This window comes from Schistocerca piceifrons, chromosome 4 (assembly GCF_021461385.2).
Source record: "Schistocerca piceifrons isolate TAMUIC-IGC-003096 chromosome 4, iqSchPice1.1, whole genome shotgun sequence".
Lineage (NCBI taxonomy): Eukaryota > Metazoa > Arthropoda > Insecta > Orthoptera > Acrididae > Schistocerca > Schistocerca piceifrons.
The window spans coordinates 47,745,125-47,763,323 of record NC_060141.1 but is presented as its reverse complement, the minus strand read 5'-3'; the positions used below and the strand labels follow the sequence as shown (position 1 = coordinate 47,763,323).

Genomic DNA, 18,199 nt, shown 5'->3' with positions numbered 1-18,199 from the left:
TTTTTTTTTTCAGTCATACTACAATTCTACTTCAGCTGAAGACTGATCTCACATACTTACCTGGGGATCATGTTGCTGTTTTCCCATGCAACAAGCCTGCACTTGTCAATGGGATTCTGGAACGTATACATTTTCAGCATGACCCTGATCAACCTGTTGAGCTTCAAATGCTGAATGAAGCATATACATCCAATGGTAACAAACGGTTCATTTTGCTTCCACAATAATTGCATTTTTAGATATTCCAGTTTTCTTATCTTTTCCCTGCAAACATTAACACAATATCAGTCAACATTTATCTGGTACCTGTGCCAAGTGATTTTATGTGACAGTATTTCACAGATGATGAACATAAAAAAGAATGTCAAGTCATACACAAAGTACAGTATCATTTCCTCTCATAATGGCATGTAAGAACTTCAATCCTCAATTTGGGAGAAATCTACAAAAAAGGAACTGAAATGGTTTCATTAACCTTTCCCTTCAATTTTGCAGTGAACTTATCTACAAGAATATTGAGAAGAAGCAGCACATTTATAATTAATGTATAGATTACTCTGTAAAATGCATTACTAACAAGTAATAATATAATACTCCATTTGTATCAGCACTGGCAGATATTAAGATCAAAGTAACGAGATACACAAGCATTTGGTCACCAATCCACTTCCACAGGAAATAAGTCATGAAAAATCATCTATGGCAGAGGCGAATAGTGCACAGTTAAATTACATTACATGAATCACATTCAATGGGTCCTGCAGAGAAGGGTTCCTGGAATGTGGACAGAAGTCAAGGGGGTACATTTTATTTAAGTGCAACAAAATTTAACTTTATGAAACACTGTACTACTGCAGCAAATCATTTATTACACTGTAACATAACACACAACTTTGAAGAATCTCTATGAGAGTGCTCTTCAGTGGAGTAGAAAGAGTTGCCCAAGAGAAAGATTCTGAATTCAGTTTTAAGTTTTGCCACATTGTTTTGTTGAATTAGATTTGACTCCTGCTGTAATGTGAAACCGGTTTAATCTTTTCATAAGTTATTTTAGGCCAAAGTATTACATTTATGATATGCACCATTTTCATTTACATCTACATTCACATTTTACAAATAATGCAAAGTGCGTGGCACAGTGTACTACCCATTATACCACATATTAGGTTTCTTTGTGCTCTGTTGATGTATGGAGTATGCCAAAGAATGACTGCTTAAATGTCTTCGTGCTTGTTGAAATTAGTCTAAACTCATCTCTGTGGAACCTATGAGAGTGAAATGTTGTATATTTATAGATTTGTCACTTGATACTTGTTCTCTACTTTTGTAAGTATAATCAGACTTCTGCAGGATAACTGGAATCCATCTTCAAGCACCTGCCGATTTGAGTTTTTCATCACTTGCATGAAACTGCCCAAAGAGTCAAACAAACATGTGGCATTTGTTCGGCCCCTCTTTGAATATGTTTAATATCTCCTATTGGACCTATCTGATTGGGTCACCTTCATGCGAACAATATTCAAAGATGAGTTGCATGACTGTCTTGTAAGTAATCCCACTTGCTCACCAATTGTATTTTCCTTATGAACTAAAGCTTGCCACTTGCTTTATTAATGACTGAGCCTATGTGACCCCTCCATTTCATATTCCCATGAATTATCACACCCAGGTATTTGTGTGAGTTCACTTGTGACTCACAGATATTTTAATCATATGATAGCACATTTTGCTTTTTGTGAACCGCACAATTTTAGATTACTGGAAATTGAAAGCAAGTTTCTTCTAATCTACACCACTTTGAAATCTTGTCAAGATCTGACTACATAATCATGCAGCTTTTTTTTCACATAGTACTTCAGTACAGATAACTAACTAGTCATCTACAAAAATCTTCCAGGTTATTAACATAACATGAACAATACGGATCCAAACACACATCCACGGGCACGCCTAACATCACAACTAGGGGGTGTTCAAAAAGTCTCGCAGCAGTGCCATATGATTGTTAGCCATGAGTGCTGTATGATTGTTCGCCTGCCTGGGTTTTTCAACAAAACAATAACCGGACAATGATACTGCAGTGCTATTCTGTACCCATTCATAGGAGAACTTGTGTTAAGTGAACTACTGAACAATTATTTTCAGCAAGATGGTGCAACAGCGCATACAGCTCGTGTTTCAATGTCACTGCTTGCTGATGTTTTTGGTGATCGCATAATTTGACAGGAACTTTGGCCTTCAAGATCGCGTGACCTAACACCACCTGACTTTTTCTTCTATACAAACCGTCCAAAATCCATCGATGAATCGAAATTGCAATATCCACTTTCACTGCTTCTGTTACAGAAGAAATGTTACGGCTTGTGTTTGGAAACATGATTAGACGAATTGAATTGTGTATTCAACAACAGGGGGAACACTTTCAAAATTTAATGTGAAAATTTGTAAGTAAAAATGAATATTCAATAAATTTGTAGCTTGTATTTCACTGAGTTTCATTTCAGTATATTCACTGCGGCATACGGCATGCACGGCTAACAATTATACGGCACTGCGGAGAAACTTTCTGAACACCGTACATTTTGAAAAGAAAGAAATATTTGTAATGCCAACAGATATTAATGAATATATGTATTGTAAAGCAGTTGTCAAAATAAAAAATGGAACTGATAAATTTATAAATTTAATGTATTCAACTGAAAATGGTGCTAGCTACAGCACAGTTGTCTAAACACTAAGTTGAAATAATAAATTTTAAGCATTCGACTAAAAATTGTATTGCAGATTGTGACACAATAAAGAGTCACCAGCAGCATTTCATTATAAACCATGCAAGATAAGTCACTAGGTTGGCTAAAAGAATAAACTGAAACAACAGGGTATGTCAACTCTCACAGTAAAATCCAAACACTGTTAGATATAATTTGTTCAACGTTAGAGTGCAAAAGAAAAAATCAGATGTCAAATAACTAGTATAGGAAAATACAAATTTCAGTGCAGTTCAGAAATATGCAATATCTTCAGTGATTACAAATAGGAAATTATAAGTAAATAAAATCAAAATTTCCATTTAATGACCAATTCCTCGTTATCAGCTACCAACTGACTTTAGTATGTTTGAAACTTAAGGCTTTTGGTAGTGAATTCACTATTGTTCGCATAATTTCAGCATATCTGCATTTCATCTAATAATATTCATACTTACACTTATTGTCCATTACAAAATATTCATGATATTTGATCCACAGATGATGAAGAGATTGAAGAAATGTATAATGAGATAAAACTCATGGGGGACTGGAATTCAATAGTAGGAAAAGGTAGAGAAGGAAAAGTAGTAGGTGAATATGGAATGGCGGCAAGCAATGAAAGAGGAAGCCGCCTGGTAGAATTTTGCACAGAGCATAACTTAATCATAGCTAACACTTGGTTCAAGAATCATAAAAGAAGGTTGTATATGAGGAAGAATCCTGGAGATACTAGAAGGTATCAGATAGATTATATAATAGTAAGACAGAGATTTAGGAACCAGGTTTCAAATTGTAAGACATTTCCAGGGGCAGATGTTGACTCTGACCGCAATCTATTGGTTATGAACTGTAGAGTAAAACTGAAGAAACTGCAAAAAGGTGGGAATTTAAGGAGATGGGACTTTCAGGGAGAGCATAAGGGAGCAATTGACAGGAATGGGGGAAAGTAGTACAGTAGAAGAAGAGAAGAAGAATGGGTTGTGCTGAGGGAGGAGGAGGAGATTAGTGTTTTACGTCCCGTCGACAACGAGGTCATTAGAGATGGAGCGCAAGCTCGGGTGAGGGAAGGGTGGGGAAGGAAATCGGCCGTGCCCTTTCAAAGGAACCATCCCGGCATTTGCCTTAGCGATTTAGGGAAATCACGGAAAACCTAAATCAGGATGGCCGGATGTGCTGAGGGATGAAGTAGTGAAGGCAGCAGAGGATCAAGTAGGTAAAAAGACAAGGGCTAGTAGAAACCCTTGGGTAACAGAAGAAATATTGAGTTTAATTGATGAAAGGAGAAAACATAAAAATGCAGTACATGAAGCATGCAAAAAGTAATACAAACGTCTCAAAAATGAGAGCAACAGGAAGTGCAAAATGGCTAAGCAGGGATGGTTAGAGAACAAATATAAGGATGTAGAGGCATATATCACTAGCCTACAGGAAAATTAAAGAGACCTTTGGAGAAAAGAGAATCACGTGCATAAATATAAAGAGCTCAAATGGAAAACCAGTTCTCAGCAAAGAGGAGGAAGCAGAAAGGTGGAAGGAATATATAGAGGGTCTATACAAGGGTGATGTACTTGAGGGCAATATTATGGAAATGGAAGAGGGCATAGGTGAAGATGAAATGGGAGATATGATACTGCGTGAAGAGTTTGACAGAACACTGGATGACCTAAGTCGAAACAAGGCCCTGAGAGTAGACAACATGCCAATTAGAACTGCTGATAGCCCTGACAAAACTCAACCATCTGGTGAGCAAGATGTATGAGACAGGCAAAATACCCTCAGACTTCAAGAAGAATAAAATGATTCCAACCCCAAAGAAAGCAGGTGTTGACAGGTGTGAAAATTACCAAACTATCAGTTTAATAAGTCACAGCTGCAAAATACTGACACAAATGCTTCACAGATGAATGGAAGAACTGTTAGAGGCCGACCTTGGGGAGGCTCAGTTTGGATTCCGTATAACTGTTGGAACATGTGAGACAATACTTACCCATATAATTTATCTTAGAAGATAGGTTAAGGAAAGGCAAACCTATGTTTCTAGCAATTGTAGACTTGGAGAAAGGTTTTGACAATGTTGACTGGAACACTCTCTTTCAAATTTTGAAGGTGACAGGGGTACAATACAGGGAGCAAAAGGCAATTTACAATTTGTACAGAAGTCAGATGTCAGTTATTAGAGTCTAGGGGCATGAAAGGAAAGCAGTGGTTGGGAAAAGAGTGGGACAGGTTCATATCCTACCACCAATGTTATTCAATCCATGCATTGAGCAAGCAGTAAACAAAACAAAAGAAACATTTGGAGAACGAATTAAAATCCACCGAGAAGAAATAAAAACCTTGAGGTTTGCTGATGACATTGTAATTCTGTCAGAGACAGCAAAGGACCAGGAAGAGCAGTTGAACAGAATGGACAGTGTCTTGAAAGGAGGGTATAAGATGAACATCAACAAAAGCGTATGAGGATAATGGAATGTAGTCTAATTAAATCAGGTGATGCTGAGGGAATTAGATTAGGAAATGAGACACTTAAAGTAGTAGATGAGTTTTGCAAAATAACTGATGATGGTCGAAGTAGGGAGGATATAATATGTAGACTGGAAAAAGCAAGGAAAGTGTTCCTGAAGAAGATAAGATTTGTCCTCTAGCCATCCCTGCTTAGCCATTTTGCACTTCCTGTCGATCTCATTTTTGAGACGTCTGTATTCCTTTTTGCCTGCTTCGTTTACTGCATTTTTATATTTTGTCCTTTCATCAATTAATTTCAATATTTCTTCTGTTACCCAAGGAGTTCTACTAGCCCTCGTCTTTTTACCTACTTGATCCTCTGCTGCCTTCACTACTTCATTCCTCAGAGCTACCCATTCCTCTTCTACTGTACTTCTTTCCCCCATTCCTGTCAATTGTTCCCTTATGCTATCCCTGAAACTCTGTACAACCTCTGGTTCTTTCAGTTTATCCAGGTCCCATCTTCTTAAATTTCCACCTTTTTGCAGTTTCTTCAGTTTTAACCTACAGTTCATAACCAATAGATTGTGGTCAGAGGCCATATCTTCCCCTGGAAATGTCTTACAATTTAAAACCTGGTTCCTAAATCTCTGTCTTATCATTATATAATCTATCTGATACCTTCTAGTATCTCCAGGATTCTTCCATGTATACAACCTTAAAAACTTGGTTTCTTTCTGTCCTCCCTACACTAAAAAATCAAGTGAAATGGTACTAATAATGCTCATGGTAACTCTCAAATGTGACAAGTTACTTTTAATCTCTGCCAGAGCAGATACTGCATAATGAAAAATGTTAATTGCCCATGTGTGTACACACATGCATGCACACAGATGTCGCATGATAAGATGGTAAGGAAGGAAGATTGGGATTTAATGTGCTGTCAATGAAAAAGCCATAGAGGTTGACTAAACAACTTGTTTATCATCTTGTACAAATGGTTCAAATGGCTCTGAGCACTATGCGACTCAACTGCTGCGGTCATTAGTCCCCTAGAACTGAGAACTAGTTAAACCTAACTAACCTAAGGACATCACAAACATCCATGGCCAAGGCAGGATTCGAACCTGCGACCGTAGCGGTCTCGTGGTTCCAGACTGCAGCGCCTTTAACCGCACGGCCACTTCAGCCGGCCATCTTGTACAAGCAAATATAAAATAACATAACAAGTGCCTAACTTTCACAGTCCAAACAAATCAGATCCACATTTACAGAAAATCACTGCAGCATACAGTGATTATGTAGATAGCAAATTAGTGAACTAATGAGGAAGAGATCAGTTGATATTATTCTATTTTTCTGTGACTCAAGTGCCAATGGGATTTTCAACTCTTAAATACCCTTCCTCCTTATCTCACTCTTCTAACATATTTGTCTCATACTGCTGTTTCAGTATTTAAGCTCAACACCAATAATAATGCTGTTTTCATTGCAACAACAGACAAAATAAAGAATAATCATCTAATGTAATTGTTAGTAAAAATGTGAACCTATGGTCCATTATTTTAGGTGCTCTTGAGATATGGAAACCAGCAAGACATCTCCCACACTGTTCCCTGAGAACTCTTCTCACACGCTTCTTGGATATCACCACACCCCCCACACCAGAGCTGCTGCAACATTTTGCCAGTATTGCGACTAATGCAGAGGATCAGCAGAACTTGATTCTTCTAGCTAAGGTGACTTAGTTTTAACTTTTGGAGATTTTTTAATTGCTCTTTAAGTTACTCATATGTTTCTAAAATATTGGTCACTGGTATTATATTTAAAATTATTTTAGTGTTCACAGAGGGATAAATGACTGTGTGTGTACAAAAGCTTTTCTTCAACCTACCTTCTAAGATAAGTCATAGGGTCAGTATTGCCATGTGTGTACATACATTTCTCCGGCACCTAAACTGATCTCTTGCAGTGTCAGTTTCTACCTGTTTTTAAATTGTTCTATAAATAATTTGTCAGTATTTTGCAAAAGTGATTTATGAAATTGAAATTGGAATTAGATTATTACATTCTTCTTGAAGTCTGATGGTATTTTGTCAGTCTCATATTTTACAAAACAGGTGAGAAGTTTTGTCGTGATGGGCTCTCCCAAGGACCTAAATAATTCTGAAAGAATGTCATCATCTCTAGTGGTCTTTTTTGACTTAGGTCTTTCAGTGTTCTTGCAGTATCACATTTCCCAGCTCACCTTCATCAACTTCCTCTTCTCTTACTGTAGTATTAAGTGTTAGTATTAGTATTATACAGCCATTCTACAAATTTCTTCCATCTTTCAGCTTTCCATTATTTGCTTAGTACTGGTGTCCCACCTGACAAGGGAAAGTCACAACATAATGTTGTACAAATTATATTCATACATAGCATAATTAATAGAGCAACAAAGTATACATACAATATAAAACTGTAGCTGCTACAGACTATTGGAACAGGAGATATCAGTCATCAAAGCTACGGTGAGAGTATTGTAGATATGAATGATTTATTACACAAATGGATTATTTCAGACACAGTCAGTAACACTACATTAAACACACTACAACAGAGTTTACTTACTCGACTACAATAGGCAAAAAATATGCAAGTCAGCAATAACACTATAAATAGTGCAGAGACAGTTCTTGCAGTGTGCACATTTGGTGGAAGCAGGTTGGTCACAGCTCTAATGAAAACACTCTTCTGTTATTCATTAATTGAAGTGAGCTCCATGAGTAGCAAAAAGAGTGCAGAATAATATGGTGTATTCGAATCCTGAATAAAACCAACCTGCTTTCAGAAGAAAGTGCTGCACTACTTACTCAATGCCCCTTATATTATTGCATTTTCCTGTCTCTTAGCTATAAAATTATCACATAGTTCACAGTTTATCATATCCTGCAGAATCTTTTAATTGATGAATGATGTTTTAGGCTATTTTCAAAGTTTTGTACCTCAGCCTTGCTCTTTATTTCCCTTTTCAGTACCAACACTGTTGCAATTTTCAGGAGTGGTGTCAAATCAATTGCTAAACCAGGACAACACAGACAGTGAGGATCAACTTTTCCATTTCTTTTCCCTTGTTTTGCCCACATCTTCTATGTACCAGCCAAATATCCTTCTTGAAACTTTGTTCATTTTCCACAAAATTGCTCGAAGGATAGTTTCAGGCTTATACCAAATGCATACTGTCACTGTATGGCAAGAAGAGTTATCTGCATAGGACACTACTCTCTTGAATTAGCGTACACCACAGCATCGACAAGTGCAGGATTTGTCTGATGCCTGCCGCCGTTGGATAAGCAGCTGCAGCAGCAAGTCGTATACTCCTAGCTCACTCATTTGTTACATAGTTTAATTCTTAATTTCTTTGCCTGTTTTTGGTACTTGCATTGTTTAATTCATAAATTTCGAGCGTATTATAGTATTTGAGAGTTGTAGCATCGCGTTTTAGTACCTGAATAGTGTAAATTCGCGTAGTCGTTTGTCTACTGTTTTGTTTTGAACGGCCAGTGTCGGTTGGTCGCAGTCAGTGTGCTCCCTGCCGCCGTTGGATAAGCAGCTGAGCAGCAAGTCGTATACTCCTAGCTCACTCATTTGTTACATAGTTTAATTCTTAATTTCTTTGCGTGTTTTTGGTACTTGCATTGTTTAATTCATAAATTTCGAGCGTATTATAGTATTTGAGAGTTGTAGCATCGCGTTTTAGTACCTGAATAGTGTAAATTCGCGTAGTCGTTTGTCTACTGTTTTGTTTTGAACGGCCAGTGTCGGTTGGTCGCAGTCAGTGTGCTCCCTGCCGCCGTTGGATAAGCAGCTGAGCAGCAAGTCGTATACTCCTAGCTCACTCATTTGTTACATAGTTTAATTCTTAATTTCTTTGCGTGTTTTTGGTACTTGCATTGTTTAATTCATAAATTTCGAGCGTATTATAGTATTTGAGAGTTGTAGCATCGCGTTTTAGTACCTGAATAGTGTAAATTCGCGTAGTCGTTTGTCTACTGTTTTGTTTTGAACGGCCAGTGTCGGTTGGTCGCAGTCAGTGTGCTCCCTGCCGCCGTTGGATAAGCAGCTGAGCAGCAAGTCGTATACTCCTAGCTCACTCATTTGTTACATAGTTTAATTCTTAATTTCTTTGCGTGTTTTTGGTACTTGCATTGTTTAATTCATAAATTTCGAGCGTATTATAGTATTTGAGAGTGTAGCATCGTGTTTTAGGACCTGAATAGTGTAATTTCGCTTAGTCTCCTTCCGCCGCCGAGCAGTGTCAGCAGTGCGCAAGTAGCAGCATTACTGCATTTACTAGGCAATCTTGTATTTTAATAACCGTTTAAATTTTGTCGATTTGTTTGCGCTCTCTGTAGATTAGTTCAGACGTTCTTAGCAAAACAGTTTTTAGCATGGATAGGGACTGCAACTGCTGTGTTCGGATGCAGGCTGAGTTGGCATCCCTTCGCTCCCAGCTTCAGGCAGTGTTGGCTTCGGTCACACAGCTTGAGGCTGTTGCCAATGGGCATCACTGTGGGGGTCGGGATGGGGGTTTGTCGGGGACGGCCAGCTCGTCCCACGCATCCCCTGATCGGACTACGACTGTGGTTGCCCGGGATACTGCCCGCATTGAGGCTGATCCCTCACCTGTGGTAGAGTGGGAGGTCGTTTCAAGGTGTGGCAGGGGGCGAAAGACATTCCGGAGGGCTGAACGGAAAGCCTCTCCAGTTTGTCTGACGAACCGGTTTCAGGCTCTGTCTCAGGCTGATACTGATCTTCGGCCTGACATGGCTGCTTGTCCTGTTCCAGAGGTTGCCCCTCAGTCTGCAAGATCCGGGCAGTCGCAGAGGGTGGGCTTACTGGTAGTTGGGAGCTCCAACGTCAGGCGCGTAATGGGGCCCCTTAGGGAAATGGCAGCAAGAGAGGGGAAGAAAACCAATGTGCACTCCGTGTGCATACCGGGGGGAGTTATTCCAGATGTGGAAAGGGTCCTTCCGGATGCCATGAAGGGTACAGGGTGCACCCATCTGCAGGTGGTCGCTCATGTCGGCACCAATGATGTGTGTCGCTATGGATCGGAGGAAATCCTCTCTGGCTTCTGGCGGCTATCTGATTTGGTGAAGACTGCCAGTCTCGCTAGCGGGATGAAAGCAGAGCTCACCATCTGCAGCATCGTCGACAGGACTGACTGCGGACCTTTGGTACAGAGCCGAGTGGAGGGTCTGAATCAGAGGCTGAGACGGTTCTGCGACCGTGTGGGCTGCAGATTCCTCGACTTGCGCCATAGGGTGGTGGGGTTTCGGGTTCCACTGGATAGGTCAGGAGTCCACTACACGCAACAAGCGGCTACACGGGTAGCAGGGGTTGTGTGGCGTGGGCTGGGCGGTTTTTTAGGTTAGATGGCCTTGGGCAAGTACAGAAAGGGCAACAGCCTCAACGGGTGCGGGGCAAAGTCAGGACATGCGGGGACCAAGCAGCAATCGGTATTGTAATTGTCAACTGTCGAAGCTGCGTTGGTAAAGTACCGGAACTTCAAGCGCTGATAGAAAGCACCGAAGCTGAAATCGTTATAGGTACAGAAAGCTGGCTTAAGCCAGAGATAAATTCTGCCGAAATTTTTACAAAGGTACAGACGGTGTTTAGAAAGGATAGATTGCATGCAACCGGTGGTGGAGTGTTCATCGCTGTTAGTAGTAGTTTATCCTGTAGTGAAGTAGAAGTGGATAGTTCCTGTGAATTATTATGGGTGGAGGTTACACTAAACAACCGAACTAGGTTAATAATTGGCTCCTTTTACCGACCTCCCGACTCAACAGCATTAGTGGCAGAACAACTGAGAGAAAATTTGGAATACATTTCACATAAATTTTCTCAGCATGTTATAGTCTTAGGTGGAGACTTTAATTTACCAGATATAGACTGGGACACTCAGATGTTTAGGACGGGTGGTAGGGACAGAGCATCGAGTGACATTATACTGAGTGCACTATCCGAAAATTACCTCGAGCAATTAAACAGAGAACCGACTCGTGGAGATAACATCTTGGACCTACTGATAACAAACAGACCCGAACTTTTCGAATCTGTATGTACAGAACAGGGAATCAGTGATCATAAGGCCGTTGCAGCATCCCTGAATATGGAAGTTAATAGGAATATAAAAAAAGGGAGGAAGGTTTACCTGTTTAGCAAGAGTAATAGAAGGCAGATTTCAGACTACCTAACAGATCAAAACGAAAATTTCTGTTCCGACACTGACAATGTTGAGTGTTTATGGAAAAAGTTCAAGGCAATCGTAAAATGCGTTTTAGACAGGTACGTGCCGAGTAAAACTGTGAGGGACGGGGAAAACCCACCGTGGTACAACAACAATGTTAGGAAACTACTGCGAAAGCAAAGAGAGCTCCACTCCAAGTTTAAACGCAGCCAAAACCTCTCAGACAAACAGAAGCTAAACGATGTCAAAGTTAGCGTAAGGAGGGCTATGCGTGAAGCGTTCATTGAATTCGAAAGTAAAATTCTATGTACCGACTTGACAGAAAATCCTAGGAAGTTCTGGTCGTACGTTAAATCAGTAAGTGGCTCGAAACAGCATATCCAGACACTACGGGATGATGATGGCATTGAAACAGAGGATGACACGCGTAAAGCTGAAATACTAAACACCTTTTTCCAAAGCTGTTTCACAGAGGAAGACCGCACTGCAGTTCCTTCTCTAAACCCTCGCACAAACGAAAAAATGGCTGACATCGAAATAAGTGTCCAAGGAATAGAAAAGCAACTGGAATCACTCAATAGAGGAAAGTCCACTGGACCTGACGGGATACCAATTCGATTCTACACAGAGTACGCGAAAGAACTTGCCCCCCTTCTAACAGCCGTGTACCGCAAGTCTCTAGAGGAACGGAGGGTTCCAAATGATTGGAAAAGAGCACAGATAGTCCCAGTCTTCAAGAAGGGTCGTCGAGCAGATGCGCAAAACAATAGACCTATATCTCTTACGTCGATCTCTTGTAGAATTTTAGAACATGTTTTTTGCTCGCGTATCATGTCATTTCTGGAAACCCAGAATCTACTATGTAGGAATCAACATGGATTCCGGAAACAGCGATCGTGTGAGACCCAACTCGCCTTATTTGTTCATGAGACCCAGAAAATATTAGATACAGGCTCCCAGGTAGATGCTATTTTTCTTGACTTCCGGAAGGCGTTCGATACAGTTCCGCACTGTCGCCTGATAAACAAAGTAAGAGCCTACGGAATATCAGACCAGCTGTGTGGCTGGATTGAAGAGTTTTTAGCAAACAGAACACAGCATGTTGTTATCAATGGAGAGACGTCTACAGACGTTAAAGTAACCTCTGGCGTGCCACAGGGGAGTGTTATGGGACCATTGCTTTTCACAATATATATAAATGACTTAGTAGATAGTGTCGGAAGTTCCATGCGGCTTTTCGCGGATGATGCTGTAGTATACAGAGAAGTTGCAGCATTAGAAAATTGTAGCGAAATGCAGGAAGATCTGCAGCGGATAGGCACTTGGTGCAGGGAGTGGCAACTGACCCTTAACATAGACAAATGTAATGTATTGCGAATACATAGAAAGAAGGATCCTTTATTGTATGATTATATGATAGCGGAACAAACACTGGTAGCAGTTACTTCTGTAAAATATCTGGGAGTATGCGTACGGAACGATTTGAAGTGGAATGATCATATAAAACTAATTGTTGGTAAGGCGGGTACCAGGTTGAGATTCATTGGGAGAGTGCTTAGAAAATGTAGTCCATCAACAAAGGAGGTGGCTTACAAAACACTCGTTCGACCTATACTTGAGTATTGCTCATCAGTGTGGGATCCGTACCAGATCGGGTTGACGGAGGAGATAGAGAAGATCCAAAGAAGAGCGGCGCGTTTCGTCACTGGGTTATTTGGTAACCGTGATAGCGTTACGGAGATGTTTAATAAACTCAAGTGGCAGACTCTGCAAGAGAGGCGCTCTGCATCGCGGTGTAGCTTGCTCGCCAGGTTTCGAGAGGGTGCGTTTCTGGATGAGGTATCGAATATATTGCTTCCCCCTACTTATACTTCCCGAGGAGATCACGAATGTAAAATTAGAGAGATTAGAGCGCGCACGGAGGCTTTCAGACAGTCGTTCTTCCCGCGAACCATACGCGACTGGAACAGGAAAGGGAGGTAATGACAGTGGCACGTAAAGTGCCCTCCGCCACACACCGTTGGGTGGCTTGCGGAGTATCAATGTAGATGTAGATGTAGAATTGTCTTAGAAGAGTGTGAGGGCAGGCATGTACATATCAGGTACACAATCCCACAGATCCAGCAGGAAGCTGGTCAGTCATGTTTTCAGCCTGTATCATCTATGGATGCTGGATGTCTCTCATCTTTGGTAAGAGAAATTTGAGGGCTGTGCAGTATCAGCAAGGGAATCTCAGCTTGTTTTACACCCCTACAGTCAGTATTTATCTGATGCGTTTGTCTTTCAAGACAATAAAAAACTATACCTATCTAATGGACACTTTTCTCCATGACGTGTGAATCAACTACATAGTATGGTTTTATGTATCTGCTGACTTGAACCCACCTGCACAAGCTTAGGACCAATGGAAACTAGCAATGTGTCGTTGCAGGAACCCTTCCCATACTCTGGATGATATGAGGAAGGCCACTGTCATACTCCATTCACTATGCCTCACATACTACTCCTCCTACCTCTACCAGTGCCAAATTCTCATTCCATCGGCTTGCTGCCTCTCCCTTCTGGCAATCAGCTACCCTTCCATCTAACTCCATTTCTTCCTTTGTCCAACCCATCTAACAACGTGTCAGTCCAGTTGAGCTGCAGAACTGGCACAATTTAATCCACCAGGTACAATTTATTCCACCCAAACAATGAAGCTGTGCAGGTGTACATGTATTATGTACTAGTAAGTTATAAAAACAACACTTTATGAAAGCTTATCATCATTTGCAGTCTTGTTTGTATGTTTACTGGACACTCAATGCCTTAACTTCATGGTGAGTTATTACCTTTATTCCTTCCAATAATTACAGTCTACCCACCCATTATCACAGTATCTTCTACATGTTTTTTTAATACTACATTAATAAGATTCTTCTTGAATCAGTGAAGAACTGAATTATGTTATCTGGTGCAATATTAACAGTATCACATCTGACTTAATAACTGCCTTAATAATTTACCAATCAGCTTTGAATTTGATGGGGTTCTTGAATGTAGTGGTGATTTGTCATTGGTTTCTGTTTTATTTCTGAATGGCATTTCTTCCTTAACTCTTAATGTCCCAGGTGTGGTCTCGCAGACTGTTAGCGTTTATTGTTACTCCATTGCTAATGCATAAGGAAGGGGTAGGAAATCGCAGCATTGTCTAGTTGTTCTTCCTTGAAGCTGTTGTAGTTTCCTTTGACAGTAGTCACTTGAATGTGACACTGACTGATACTATTACTGCTTCTTTCATGCTAGCGCTCTCTGAGACCGCACCTGGGACTTTGTGGTATGGATTCAGTAGCCAGATCTTTGTCTGCTGAATTTGAGGATTTTGTTTTAAAATGGTTTGAGGACAGTTTACGAAGTGGTGTTAGATTAGATAGTGACAATGCAACAGAAAGTTAAACATAATCCAGAATAGGAACAGTGCAAAATTTAAGACAAATCTGTTTTGCCACTTGTGAATTCCTTGAAAGAAGCAGTTGATCAAATTTATGAAGACACAAGCATAGAGACTGAACCTAAAGCTAATGGTGCTGCTATAAATATATTTAGTTGAAAAAAATATTGCTGGTCATTGAAGCCTCTTCCAGCGATGGCCAATGTCATTATTTTTCCACATGTTGAACATAAGGGAGGGGGGGGGGGGGGGGGGGTTGAATGCATTTGTCCTTCACAGTTCCTACAGAGATGACACTGAGGTGAGGTGCTTTAATTTTTGGAAGGAGCTTGCAAACACATGGCAACACCACGGATAAAAAATGAGTCAACAACTATGTCACATATCCTGTGAACTTCATGCAGCCATTCACCGCGTTTTGGGTGTAGCAGTATCTAGAGTGAAAGTTGTCATAGAATGATTGGAAAAACACAAAACATGATCCACCTATGACCCAAAAGAGAAGAGAAAGTTGCCTTGCATTTGTCATTGTTGTGAGAGGTCAATCTAACTTTATTTCTCTACAAAACTTTTCAGCTAGTGCAAAGAAAGGAAACTGAGATGGAAACTAAAATCCTGAAAAGTACTAGTGAAATTTTCATTTTCTGAGTGTCTTACGGGAGGTTTTTATGTTTTCATAGTTACATGTATATGAAACAATAAAAATATAGCAAAAATTAAAATTTAGTGTGCAGCGTATATGAGTTTTCGTAGTATTAACATTATCATGTAATATTATGTTCATTTTGTGCAGTTTTTGTTTAAATGCATTTTTTTGTAAAATTAAAATTTAGAATTTATTTGGATATATTTTTGTGTGGTATTAATGTAATATTTCAGATAAAAAATTCAACTGATTCACTGAAATTGCTGAATGCAATTTTTATGACTATTTACATATAGCAGTCTGTCAGATCACACCTGGGACAGAATGTGTCAAAATCATGACCTGTGAAGCTAAGGGATGACTAAAGGCAGTGAACTCCTTCTACTATACTGATCTTTGAACTTTTAAAAACTCATAAACAAAATTCTTTATCTACTACAATTTTTGTTTTTCTTTTATGTCTTTCACTGCTAAAAAAACATATCAAAAACAATATTAAAAAATCTTTCAACACATCCACCAATATTTATATGGCAAGACAGGAAAGTGACCAGCATTTTTTATACATGTGCAAAATTTACCTACTACTGTTATCAAAAATACAAGGAGGGATTCTGACATACTTTGTCAGTTTACAGATGCGATACTACTGTCAACAACAGAGTTCATATTATCAGGGATACCATTCTATATAATCACTAAACTACAGTGCCCTATACAATCACGAGTATGGAGAACAAATCCAAAACATTACAGAAATGACAGAAAAACAAGACAAACTACTGCCAACAGGGAGCAATAAAGATTTTGATTTACTATGCTTCTGCCTTTTCCAATAATTGTTATCAGCATAAAGGTACTTCTATACTCATATTATCATGGGTCAGTTTACAGATACCAGTAATCTGCTCTTTAATTTTCTAAAAAGTATGCATCAGTTCCAAATGTGAAATCACCTTTGGGTAAATCACTCTAATGACTAGAACAAAGAAGTACCTTAGAGTTATCAAATATATCACTGGTAGTATAGGGACAAGTCTGTTACCAATGACTAAACAGCTATACAGCATCTGAGCCACACTTTGGATAGCTCTGTGTATAATGGAGAAGGGGACATGAAACATATTGTATCCTGCCATTCAAGGATAACTGCATTCTGTGTGTGATAATACCATATACAAACACCACCTCATGGTTTAAAGTATATCTACAGTTTGTATATGGTTTAATCTTTCATAACAACTGACACAATAAATGTAGTAAAGGGCACTGCACAAAACAGTGGCAGAAAAATTCATTTGAAGATTTTTTATTTTTTTCTCATTAAAGTTTTCCACAAACTTGCTAATGTAATCTGATATACCATATGCAATCTTTAAATTAACTATATTGTTTAGAATCACCAAAATTCTTTCAGATTTCTGAGATGTACATTCTTTTTGTATAATTATGTATATTTTATCAAAACTACTTACAAATCTTGCTCGCACATAAGCCAATCTGACTGTGCAAGAAAATATTTAGACTACAGCTTTATTATAAGGGGCGTTCAAAAAGAAACGAGTCGGAGGGATAATTACAGAAACCAGTACCTGTATGAATGTTGAACCTGGCTGTTGAGACACTTGTCCCACTGTAACACAAGGTGGTGAATGGCTGTCTCATAAAATTCCCAGGGCTGCAATGTGAACCAGATCTGCACATACAGCTGGATGTCATTGTCTGAGGTGAATCATTTGCCACTCAGAGTCTTTTTGAGGAAACCAAAATGGCATAATCACAGGAGAGAGGTCCAGACTGTATCGAGGGTGGCCGAGAACCTGCCATTTCAATTTTTGCAGGAGTGCCGTGACTGTGTTGGCCATTTGAGGCTTTGAATTGTCGTGGAGCAGAATGACCCCATGGCTGAGATTGCCTGGTTGTTTCGATCTGATCACTTTGTGAAGGGTGGTCAAGGTTTGCGAGTAATCCTGGGCATTCACTGTTGTCCCATGATGCAGGAAGTGAATCAGAAGGGGGCCATCTTGGTCAAAGTACAACGTCAGCATAACCTTTCCTGCACTCGTGTGGATGACAAAGTCCAGCTGTATGTGCGGAAATGGTTCACATCGCAGACCTGTGAATTTTATCAGACAGCCATTGACTGCCTTGTGTCAAGTGTCTCAACAGCCAAGGTCAATACTTCTAACATACAGGTACTAGTTTCTGTAATTATCCCTCTGGCTCATTTCTTCTTGAACACCCCTTATAGATTTTTTTAGGGTGTACAAACAATTAATATTACTATTTGCTAAACACAGGAACCTACAGCATATGAAAAATGGAGACAATGGCGATTTCCACATTTACTGGAAGTCCTGGAACAATTCCCATCTGTTCACCCATCTGCTGCTGTCTTAGCAGCTCATTTGGATCCACTCCAACCGAGATTCTATAGCATATCATCTTCTCCAGATGTGTATCAAAAAGAAATGCACATAACAGCAGCTGTTGTTGTTTACCGAACACAAGGTATGTACAGAACTGTTTCCCCATGTAGAAGTTTAAGAAGTCTCCTGTGGGTACAAAAATTGAGTTGCATAGATGTAACACCACTTCTATCTCATGAACGGTTAAAGATACCAAAATGAGGTCTTCAGAAAATGACAGTATGCAGAACGGCACATGATTTCATTCCTTGTTTACTTTTC

The 18,199-nt window shown here is 39.7% G+C and overlaps 1 protein-coding gene across 1 annotated transcript in view; it reads left to right on the top strand.

Annotated features, from left to right (window-relative positions):
- The window catches only part of LOC124795583 (nitric oxide synthase, salivary gland-like), a gene marked incomplete at its 5' end in the record, with an annotated part of 162,318 nt that overhangs the window by 72,276 nt on the left and 71,843 nt on the right, over positions 1-18,199 (top strand). The window contains 3 exons of the mRNA XM_047259655.1: positions 14-195; positions 6,765-6,934; positions 17,810-18,020. Of these exons, the coding sequence (XP_047115611.1) occupies positions 14-195; positions 6,765-6,934; positions 17,810-18,020 (563 nt within the window). The remainder of the gene's footprint in view (positions 1-13; positions 196-6,764; positions 6,935-17,809; positions 18,021-18,199) is intronic.